Below are 12070 nucleotides of genomic sequence, written 5' to 3' on the forward strand. Positions count from 1 at the left end.
GTCACATCCCAAAGCTGTTTCTTTCTCAAAGTGCAGGTAGATTTCGGACTGGAGATTTGAGACAGGATGTGATTACCAGCTCTTACCAATAGATGGCGATGTACTGTCAGCATGGGGTCCCATGAAGAACGATGGGAGAATGTGGTCACCGTGGCATATGGTTATTGTTTCCACTTTTAATGCTCTTTTCTCTATGTGTATAGACCAGGCAGAAGAATCCACTAAGCTGGCAGAGTTAATGAGTGCTGGAGATGACCACTGCCCAACAGCTCTCCCCGTAAATGATCAGTCTAATGAGCCTGTCGTGAGTATGGGATGCTGGGCACAAAGTTTTGAACTGGGTCCACCAGGATGCTGACAGGTGGAAGGCATCTCTCCTGGCTTATAGTCCATTTTTTCCCTGACCAATGGATCTCCCCCTTTTGGGGGGGGGGCACTCCTCTCCTTTAGATTATTTTTGTTTGCCATGTTCATGGGTTCTCTACTTCCATGCAACTTGGCTCTCCAGAGGAACGTGTGACTTGGCTGCCTCTGCCTCGTTTTCTCACGGAGACGGAGATTGTAGGGAAAAGATTATAGGGAAAAGAGTCTAATGTTTGGAGTCGGACCTGGTTTTCCCTGACTAGATACAGGAACTTGGGGAAATTAACATCACTGAGTCTGAGGCTTCTCAGCTATAAGATGGGGGTAATAGCTGGTTCATACTATAGCCCTCCTGGATGCTAGGCATACATTTTATTTTCATCCTAACACACCTCTTGGCATGTACAGGTATTCAGTCCGGTCCCCATTTTGTTTATATTTGATTACATGGAGATTATATAGAAGCGTAATGATCGTGTTTTTGCGAGTGGCAAATCTTTGCCTAAGAGTGAATATCAATTTTTTGGAGCAGTCAGCAGTCATTAGGAGCAGAGTCTAGCGAATGAAAAGCCTGGTATCTCATTATTTAGTGGAAATGCTTTTCTGTGGATGTGTAAAGTGGCTCCAAGAGCATTTCAAAAGAGGGACTTCAAAGGCACCGTAACTATTTTTTTCTACAGCAAACAAATACAGGAGATAGTTCACCTGAAAAATTGAAACCGGATGATGTGCAACAAGGTCAGATTTTTTAAATGTCTCCTAAGGCTTTTGAGTATTATTCTTAAGTGTTTACTTGAAAAGCTTAATTTTTGTTTTTAATTTTCATGATTGGAAGTTACTTCAAAATATGAATCTTCAGATTTACAAGAACCATCAGTAAAAATTCAGGATCCTAAATTAAATGACAAATCTAGGTATGTGACTTTTTTTTTAATGTTTATTTTTGAGAGCGCATGTGCACAAATGGGAGGGGCAGAGAGAGAGAGGGAGGCACAGAATCAGAAGCAGGCTCCAGGCTCTGAGCAGTCAGCACGGAGCCCGACGCAGGGCTCGAACCCACAAACCATGAGATCATGACCTGAGCCGAAGTCGGACATTTAACGGACTGAGTCCCCCCAGGTGCCCTGCGATTTTCAAAATTAATAAACCATGTTGATTGCTATTAGGGTGACTAGTTAATATATATGTCAGTGGCCTGGGCTCTCCGTCTTTTCTGCATCTGACCACACCCCACGCAAGGAGAGAGTATTGTGTGCAGTTTTCCACATAATGATTTGAGCAGTGCTGGATTATTCTCCTGACCTGTAGAGCTCTACCATTATACCCCCAGTGATATGCTTGGTGATGTCTTTTTCTGCAGCAAAACACTGAATATTCCCAGCCCAGGAAACGTGTATCCATCTGGCCATTAATTTGTCACTTTTCCATATAGGCCTATGAAAAATGGGTCATAGGACAAGTACTTTTTATAGCTTTATTGAGATCGTTGGAATTAAATAAACTGTACGTATTTAAAGTGTGGAATTTGACTTTTGACATATGTCTACACTGGGACCATCACTGCAATCAAGATAATGAACAGAGCCATCATCTCCAAGATACTCTTGCCCCTTTGAAATCCTTCTTCCCTTTCCATCCCCCTCACCTGCCCCTTGCAATCACTGATCTGCTTTTTGCCAGGATGAAAGAGATTGCGTTTTAAGAAATCTATCGATGGAATCAAAGAACAGGCACTCTTGGGTGCCTGGTGGCTCAGTGGTCGAGCGTCTGACTTTGTTTGGTTCAGGTCATGATCTTCTGGTTTGTGAGTTCGTGCCCCACATCGGGCTCTCTGCTGTCAGCACTGACCCTGCTTTGGATCCTCTGTCCCCTTCTCTCTGTGCCTCCCCCGGTGACGTTTGCTCTCTCTCAAAAATAAATATTTTAAAAAGTACGCACTCTTTTCTCCCAGCTTCTCTCACTCAGCATAATTATTTTGAGATTTATCCACATTGTGTGTATCAATAGTTCGCTTTCATGTTGCCAAGTCCTAGTTCCTTCACGGATATACCACTATGTGTTCATCCAGTCACCTGTTGATGGCCATTTGAGTTCCCAGTTTTGTGTTATAAGTAAAGCACTTGGAATCAATGATAAGTCTTTGTACGGATATATATTTTCTCTGGAGTAAATACATAGGAATGGAATGACTAGATCATGGTTGGCGTACATTTAACTTTTAAAAAGCTGCCCAAACAGTTTTTCTAAGGTGGTTAAACTATCGAACACTCCCAAAGGTCTTTGAGAGTTCTAATTGCTCACATTCTTGCTAGTACTTGGTCATGTTAGTCTTTTTTTTTTTAGTTATATATTCTGAGAGCACATGTGCAAGTGGCGGGGGTGGGGGGCAGAGAGAAAGGGAGAGAGAGAATCCCAAGCTGACAGCGTGGAGCCCAGTGCAGGGCTTGAACCCATGAACTGTGAGATCATGACCTGAGCCGAAATCAAGAGTCACATGCTTAACCTTGAGCCACCCAGGTGTCCCAGTAATGTTAATCTTTTTAATCTTAGCCATTCCAGTGGGAGTGTAATGGTATTTCATTGTGGTTCTGATTTGCATTTCTGTAATGACTAATGGTGTCGAACATCCGTTCATGGGTTTATTATCCATCTTTATCTTCTTGGGTAATAAATCTTTAAATCCTATACTATTAAAAATGGGTTATTTGCTTTCTTGACCGGAAAGTTCTCTTTATAGGGGTGCCTGGGTGGCTCATTTCAAGTGTTGGACTCAACTTTGGCTTAGGTTGTGATCTCATGGTTTGTGGGTTGGAGCCCCAGTTTGTGGCTCCAAGCCCCATGTTGAGCTCTGTATTGAGAGTGCGGAGCCTGCTTGGGATTCTCTCTCCCCTTCTCTGCACCCCTCCCCTGCTTGTTTGCGCGCGCTCTCTCTCTCTCTCTCTCAGAATGAATAAACTTAAAAAAATTTTTAAGTGTTCTTTGTATATTCTACATACAAGTCATAAGTCCTTGATCAACTATGTTTTGTGTTTATTTTCTGTATGTGGCTTTTTATTTTTATGTCTTTTTGAAATTTCCATGCATATTTATTTCAGGCCTGCTGGTACATAGCTAATACAGCTTAGATTTTAGACTAAATGCTAAATGCATTTACTAAAGGCATTCACTTCCATGGGTTAGTCTTCACCCTAAGGAATATCCCTAACGGAATGTATATTTATTTCAGGCCTGCTGGTACATAGCTAATACAGCTTAGATTTTAGACTAAATGCTAAATGCATTTACTAAAGGCATTCACTTCCATAGGTTAGTCTTCACCCTAAGGAATATCCCTAACGGAATGTATTATTTTTACCTCCCTTTGCTGAAGGAAGACACCAGAATGACTCAAGGGCGTATCCCTAGAAAGTTTTGGTTTAAATAGAACAGTGTCTTTAAAGAGAAAAAGTTCTTTTAATTTTTTTAATGTTTATTTATTTTTGAGACAGAGAGAGAGCATGAATGGGGGAAGGGCAGAGAGAGAGGGAGACACAGAATCAGAAGCAGGCTCCAGGCTCTGAGCTGTCAGCACAGAGCCCGACACGGGGCTCGAACTCACGGACTGTGAGATCATGACCTGAGCTGAAGTTGGATGCTTAACCGATGGAGCCACCCAGGCGCCCCAAGAGAAAAAGTTCTTAATTTTTATTAAGCCCAATTGATTTATTTTCTTTTATACTTCATGCTATTTTTGTGACCTGCTTAAACAATCGTAGGCAAATCATGCTCAGTCATATGTTTCCGTACATTTTCTTCTAGGAGTTTTACAGTTTTAGATCTTATTTCAGTTATGAACCACTTTCTGTTAATTTTTATATATTGTGTGAAGTAAGGGTTGAAATTTCTTTCTCCTTTTCCCTCCCTGCCTTCTCCTTTCTTTCATATGGCTGTCCAGTTATTCCAGATCATTTATTGAAACAATTACTACTTCCGTTGAATTTTCCTGGAAACTTTGAAGGAATAAAAAAAAAATATATGTGTAGCTCTTTCTAGACCGTGCACCAGCATGCGTGTTGCACGTTCAGTTCCAGATCGCCACAATAAAGTGAGTGTTGCAATAAAGCAAGTCAAATGAATTTTTGGTTTCCTGATGTATATGGAGGTTATGATTACATTAAACTATAAAGCGTGCAATAACATCATGTCTGGACAAACACTGTATATATCTTAATTTAAAACGTTATTCCTAAAAAAACTCTCTGAGCTTTCAGGGAGTTATTTTGCTGGGAAAGCCTCTTGCCTCCATGTTGATGGCTGCTGAAAGTGGGGTGGCTGTGGCAGTGTCTTCAAATAAGGCAACGGTGACGTTTCCCACGTTAATTGATACTTCGTTTTATGAGCAATTTCTCTGTAGTAGAAGATGCTCTTTCATAGCATTTTACCCACAGTGAACTTCCCTCCAAATTGGAGCCCATCTTCTCAAACCCTGCTGCTGCTTTATCAACTAAGTATATGAAATGTTCTAAATCTTTTGCTGCCACCATAACCATCGTCACGACCTCTTCACCATGAATAGATTCCATCCCAAGAAACCACTTTCTGTCCTCATCCACGAAGATCAACACTTTGTCTGTTCAAGTTTGATCATGAGGTTGCAGCAATTCAGTGCATCTCGAGGCTCCACTTCTAGTTCTCTGGCTGTTTCCACCCCACCTGCAGTTACTTCTCCACTGGAATCTTGACCCCCTTCAAAGTCATCCGTGAGGGTTGGGATCAACTTCTCCCCAAATCCTGTTCATGTTGATATTTTAACTTCTTCCTATGAATCATGAATATTCTTACTGGCATCTGGAATGGTGAATCCTTTCTAGGAGGCTTTCAACGGATTTCCCAGATCCATCAGAGAAATCCCTGTCCATGGCAGCAATAACCTTATGAAATTCATTCATTCATTCATTCATTCATTCATTCATTTATGAGAGAGGAGACAACATGTGAGCAGGGAAGGAGCAGAGAGAGAGAGACACAGAATGCAAAGCAGGCTCCAGGCTCCTAGCTGTCAGCACAGAGCCCGATGCACGGCTTGAACCCACGAACTGTGAGATCATGACCCGAGCCGAAGTGGGACGCTCAACCCACTGAGCCACCCAGGCTCCCCATATATTCTTAAATAAGGCTTGAAACTTGAATGACTACTTGATCCACGGGCTGCAGGATAGATGTCGTTAACAGGCATGAAATAACATTCATCTTGTTGTATATCTCCACCAGAGCTCTTGGGTGACCAAGTACATTGCCAGTGAGTATTAAATCTTTTGAAAGGAATCTTTTCTTCTGAGTAGCAGTTCTCAGTGGTGAGCTTAAAACTTTCAGTGAGCCATGTTGTGAACAGATGTGCTCTCATCCAGGCTTTGTTGTTCCATTTATAGAGCACATACAGAGTAGATCTAGCATAATTCTTAAGGGCTTTTGGGATTTGGGAATGGTAAATGGGCATTGCCTTTAAGTTCAAGTCAGCAGCTACATTACTCCCGAACCAGAGACCCAACCTGTCCTTTGAATCCAGGCATTGACTTCTCTAGCTATGGAAGTCCTAGATGGCATCTTCTTCCAACTGAAGTCTGTTTTGTCTGCCCTGAAGATCTGTTTAGTGTAGCCACCTTCAGCAATCACCTTAGCTAGATCTTCTGGATCTTGCTGCAGCCTCTGTATCAGCCCTTGCTGCCTGACCTTACACTTTTATGTTAGGGAGATGGTTTCTTTCCTTAAACCTCATGAACCAACTTCTGATAGATTCCAGCTTTTCTCCTGCAGCTTCCTCACCTCTTAGCCTTCAGGGAAGGCTGAAGGGAAGGTCCTGGCTGGCTTGATCTTCTCTTCAGACCACTAAAACTTTCTCTAGATAAGCAATTAGGCTGTTTTGCTTTATTTTTTTTTTTTAATTTTTATCTTTTTAAAACACTGATCACTGGAATAGCACTTCTAATTTACGACTTTTCCTTTGCATGCACAATTTGGCTGACTGCTTCCTGCAAGAGGCCTAGCGCTTTCAACATGGCTTCCTGAGAAAGTTTAATCATTTCTAGCCTTTTAAAGCTTTGAGGGAGAGAAAGTGTGCCTCTGCATATGAGTGGGAGAGGAGCCGAGAGGGAGGGGGAGAGAGAATCCCAAGCACCCTCTGCACTGTCAGTGCAGAGTCCCATGAGGGACTCAATCTCACAAACCATGAGATCATGACCTGAGCCTAAATCAAGAGTCGGACATGTAACTGACTGAGCCACCCAGGCACCCCTAATCATTTATAGCTTTTGACTTAAAGTGGAAGACATACAACTCTTTCTTTTACTTGAACACTTAGAAGCCATTGTGGCGTTATTAGTTGGCCCAATTTCAATATTGTTGTGTCTCAGGGTGGCCTGAAGAGAGATGTGGAAGCGGATGGTTGTGGCACGGGTTGTGGTGCCCGAAAACAATCATGATAGTAACCTCAAAGCTCACAGATCACCAATAACAAGTACAATGGAAAAGTTAGAAATATCGCAAGAATTACCAAAATGTTACACAAAGACCTAAAAGAGCAAATACCATTGGAAGAATGGTACTGAGAGACTTGCTTGATTACAGGGTTGCCCCAAACTTTAAATTTGTAAAAACAACAAAAGCCCAGAGTATCTGTGAAGGGAAATAAATCCAAGTGCAATGAAGCAAGTGATGCCTATATTCTGTAACATTGATCTATCGATCAGACTTTACATATCATCCGAATTACTGTAGCTTTACTATCTTAACTATATCTCATTTTGAAATGAGGTAGGGTTAGTCTTCCAACTTTTTTAAGTTGTTTTGACTATACTTAGTCCCTTTCATTTCCATATAAATTTTATCAGTTTTACAAAAACAGTCTTATAGATTTTGACTGGGATTGTATTAAATTTGTAGATCAATTTGGGGAGAATTGACATTGTAAGACTTTTCATGGTCTCAAATCTGGTGTATGTCTTCATTGATGTAGGACTTTCCATTAAAAAAAATTTTTTTTTTAACATTTACTCAATTTTGAGAGTGAGAGAGACAGAGCATGAGAGGGGCAGAGAGAGGGAGACACAGAATCCAAAGCAGACTCCAGGCTCTGAGCTGTCAGCACAGGGCCCGATGTGGGGCTCGAACTCAGGCTGCGAGATCATGACCTGAGCTGAAGTCGGACGCTTACCCGACTGAGCCACCCAGGCGCCCCTATGTAGGACTTTTTAAATTTTGCTCAGTAATGTTTTATAGTCTTAAACCTATAAATCAGGGGTAAATTTAGAAAAATATATAAGTTTTCCATACTTTTATGTTCTTTTAAAATTTCAATTTCTGGTTGCCTATCCTATAGAAGCACAGTTGATTTGTATATATCGATCTTAGATCCTGCAATCTTACTAAACCAACTTAATATTTTTCATAATCCACCTGATAGTATTTTATTTAACATCCAGCTCCTCGTAAAATTATAACTGCCTTTTCCTTGTGATGAGAACTTCTATGGTCTACCCTTAGAAACTTTCAAACATGCCATGCAGCAGCATTAACCATAGCCATCATGTACATTACAACCCCGGTATTTATCTTCTAACTGGAAGTTGTTAACTTTGGACCACTTTCCTCCACTTTTGACCACGCCCACCCTCCCAACTTCCACCTCTGGTGACCACAAAACTGGTCTTTGTTTTCTCTGGGTTTGAGTGCGTTTTTATTTACTTTTGTTTTCATTCAAGTATAATTAATACACAGGGTTAGGGTAGGTTCGGGAGTACTGTATAATGATTCAACAATTCTGTACATTTCTTAGTGCTCATCAAGATAACCATACTCTGAACCCCCTTTATCTTTTTCACTCCTCCTCCTCCCCACCTCCCCTCAGGCAACAACCAGCTCTTTATATTTAAGAGTCTGGTTTTTTGTTTCCTTTATTAAATTCAACCTACGCATTGCAATCATACAGTATTTGTCTTTCTCTGACTTCCTTCACTTAGCCGTATACCCTCTAGGTTCATCCATGATGTTGTAAATGGCAAGATTTTATTTTTTTATGGTTGAGTGATACTCTGTGTATATTTACACCACATTTTTCCTCATCTATAAATGGGCATTAGTGTTGCAATTTTAAGTTGATTTTTTTTATTCCATATATAAATAACATACTATAGTATTTGTCTTTCTTTGACTTATTTCACTTAGCATGTCTTCAAGGTCCGTCTGTGTCATTACAAATAGCAGGATTTACATTTTTATGGCTGAATAGTGTCCCACATCTTCTTTATCTGTTCATCTGTCAAAAGGCAGGTTGTTTCCATATCTTAGTTATTGTCAATAACACTATAATGCACACGAGGATGCAGATATCCCTTCCGCAGTGATTTTATTTCCTTTGGATATGTATCCAGAAGTGGAATTGTTGGATCGTATGGTAGTTCTATTTTTAATTTTTTGGGAAACCTCCATACTAGCTGTTCAATCTTCCATAGTGGCTGTATCAGTTTACATTTCCACTAATAGGGCACCAGGGTTTTCTTTCTTCTGCATCCTCACCAACGCTTGTACTCTCTTGTCTTTTTGATAGGAGTTCTAACAGGTGCGAGGTAATACCTCATTGTGGTTTTGATTTTTCTTTCCCTGAGTAGTGGTGTTGAGCACCTTTGCATATACATATTCGCCACTTGAATATCTTCTCTGGAAAAATTTCTCCTCAAATCCCCTGCCTTATTTTTAAATGAGGTTGCTTGTTTTTTTCTGTTATTGAGTTGTAGGAGTTCTTCATATATTTTGGATATCAACTCCTTACCAGAACAGGATTTGCAAATACTTCCTTCCTTTCTGTAAACCGCATTTTTTATTTTGTGTTTCTTTTGCAGTGCAGAAGCCTTTTAGTTTGATGCAGTCCCAGTTTTTAAATATTTGCTTTTGTTGCTTTTGGTGTTCCGTACAAAAAATTGTTGCAAAGACCAATGTCAAGAAGCTTTCTTCGTGTGTGTGTGTGTGTGTGTGTGTGTGTGTGTGTTTCTAGGAGACATGTGGTCTCAAGTCTTACACTTAAGTCTTTAATCCATTTGAATTAATATTTGAGTATTGGAAGAAAGGGGTCCAATTTAATTCTTTTGCATGTGGTTATCCAGTTTCCCTGCATCACTTATTGAAGAGACTGTTTCCTCATTGAGTGTTCTTGGCCCCCTTTTCAAATATTAGTTGGCCAAATATGTCAGAATTACCTCTGGCAATATTCTTTGTTCTGAGAACTATTTAGTATGATGTTAGTGTGCTTTCTTTTTATTAGTGTAAGTATGGCAAATCTTTTCCTATCGTGCTTTAAACCTCTTTGGGTCTGTATATTTAAGGCGGGTTTATTATAGGCAGGATTTGGTTGTGCTTTGCTATTTATCTCAGTATGATGGTCTGTTCTTTAATTGGGATAAACCATTTACATTTCATATGATTATATGGTTGTATTTGTTTTCTATTACCTTGCTATTTGTTTTCTATTTGTCATGTCTGTTTTTTGTTCCACTTTTCCTGATGTGTTTTAGATAAATGGAGTATGTTTAATGACTCCATTTTATCTCCTTTGTCAGTTTATTTGGTATAACTTTGGTGGTTTTTAATAGTTTATGATCTATATACACATTTAACTTACCATCCTCAATCTTCAGGGAATATTATATTGCTTTACACATTAACCCTTAAACATGACTTGAGTTTTTGCTACTTTTATCATGCAATTTACTTCTACATAGGCTATAAACTTCTAATTTTATTATTATTTCTAATTGTTATAATTTGTAAAAACTTTAAAAGTAAGAATTTATGTTTTGTCACATACTAACTAGTTCTGCTCTTCATTCCTTTGTACAGGTAGAAATTTTGATCTGTTATTATTTCCCTTTAAAGATTTTCAATATTTTTGTGCAGGTCTGTTGCTGATGAATTCTTATAATTTTTACATGTCTGATAAAGTCTGCTTCAACTTTGTTTTTGAAAGATATTTTCACTGGATATAGAATTCTAGGCTGAGTTTTTTATTCCAATAATTTAAAGATGCTGCTGCATTGTTTTCTCACTTGATTGTTTCTGATGAGAAGTCCGTTATAATTCTTATTTATTCCCTTATGTGTAAGGTGATGTTTTTCCCTGATAGTGCTTTTCAGATTTTCTCTTTATTAATAATTTTAAACAATTTCATTGTGATGTGTCTTGGTGTAGTTTTTTGTTTTTGTTTTCATGTTTCTTGAGCTTAGGGATTGTTGAGCTTCTTGGATATGTTGGCTTATAGGTTTTTTTTTTTTATTAAATGTAGGAAATTTTAGCCATTACTTCTTGAAAGATTTAGTCTTATTCGCTTTTTCCTGTCCTTCAAGGTCTCCAATTCTACGTGTTAGCCTATATCGTACAGCTTACATATGAATTTTTAATTTATTGTGATTTTTTTTACTGTTTGTTTTTTAAATTTAATTTCAAGCTAGTTAACATACAGTGTAGTCTTGGCTTCAGGAATAGAACCCAGTGATTCATCTCTTACATATGACACATAAGAGATGGTTTGCCTCTTATGGTTTGCCTCCCTCTGTTTTTTCCTTTTCCTGTTTTTTTCCCTTTATCTTATTTTTTTCCCCTTCCTCTGTGTTCATCTGTTGAGTTTCTCAAATTCCACATATGAGTGAAATCATATGATATCTCTTTCTTTGACTGGCTTATTTCACTTAGCATAATACCTTCTAGTTCCATCCATATTGTTGCAAATGGCAAGATTTCATTCTTTTTTCATCACCAAGTAGTATTCCAGTGTGTGCGTGTGTGTGTGTGTGTATACATACATACATACATACATACATACATACATACCACATCTTCTTTGTCCATTCATCAGTTAGTGGACATTTGGGCTCTTTCAATAATTTGGCTATTGCTGATGGTGTTGCTATAAACACTGGGGTGCACGTACCCTTTCAAATCAGCATTTTTGTATCCTTTGGATAAATACCTAGTAGTGCAATTCCTGGGTCATAGGGTAGTTCTATTTTTAATTTTTTGAAGAACCTCCACACTGTTTTCCAGAGTAGCTACACCAGTTTGCAGTCCCACCAACAGAGCAAAAGTGTTCCCCCCTCTCCACATCCTTGCCAACATCTGTTGTTTCCTGAGTTATTAATTTTAGCCTTTCTGACAGATGTGAGGTGGTATTTCATTGTGATTTTGATTTGTATTTCCCTGATGATGAGTGATGTTGAGCATCTTTTTGTGTGTCTGTTAGCCATCTGGAGGTCTTCTTTGGAAAAGAAGCCTTTGATGTCTTCTGCCCATTTCTTCACTGGATTATTTGTTTTTTCAGTGTTGAGTTTGGTAAGTTGTTTATAGATTTTTGGATACTAACCCTTTATCTGATATGTCATTTGCAAATATTCTTCTCCCATTCCATCATTTGCCTTTTAGTTTTGTTAATTGATTCCTTTGCTGTGCAGAGCTTTTTATCTTGAGGTCCCCATAGTTCATTTTTGCTTTTATTTTCCTTGCCTCCAGAGACCTGTCAAGTAAGAAGTTGCTGTGGCTGAGGTCAAAGATGTTGTTGACTGTTTTTTCCTGTAGGATTTTGATGGTTTCCTGTCTCACATCCATTTTGAATTTATTGTTATGTATGGAATAAGAAAGTGGGCCAGTTTCATTCTTCATGCCGTTGTCCAGTTCTCCCAGAACCATT

General features: G+C 39.1%; 1 protein-coding gene across 1 annotated transcript in view; it reads left to right on the forward strand.

The window, feature by feature from the left end:
• SYCP2L (synaptonemal complex protein 2 like) overlaps positions 1 to 12070 on the forward strand; it is a 113564-nt gene that overhangs the window by 47264 nt on the left and 54230 nt on the right. Inside the window, exons 17-19 of the mRNA XM_047101200.1 lie at positions 204 to 304; positions 1044 to 1101; positions 1199 to 1277. Of these exons, the coding sequence (XP_046957156.1) occupies positions 204 to 304; positions 1044 to 1101; positions 1199 to 1277 (238 nt within the window). The remainder of the gene's footprint in view (positions 1 to 203; positions 305 to 1043; positions 1102 to 1198; positions 1278 to 12070) is intronic.

Source organism: Lynx rufus, unplaced genomic scaffold (genome assembly GCF_022079265.1).
Source record: "Lynx rufus isolate CCGP_SWC_20201006 ecotype Redwood Valley unplaced genomic scaffold, mLynRuf1.p SCAF_6, whole genome shotgun sequence".
Lineage (NCBI taxonomy): Eukaryota > Metazoa > Chordata > Mammalia > Carnivora > Felidae > Lynx > Lynx rufus.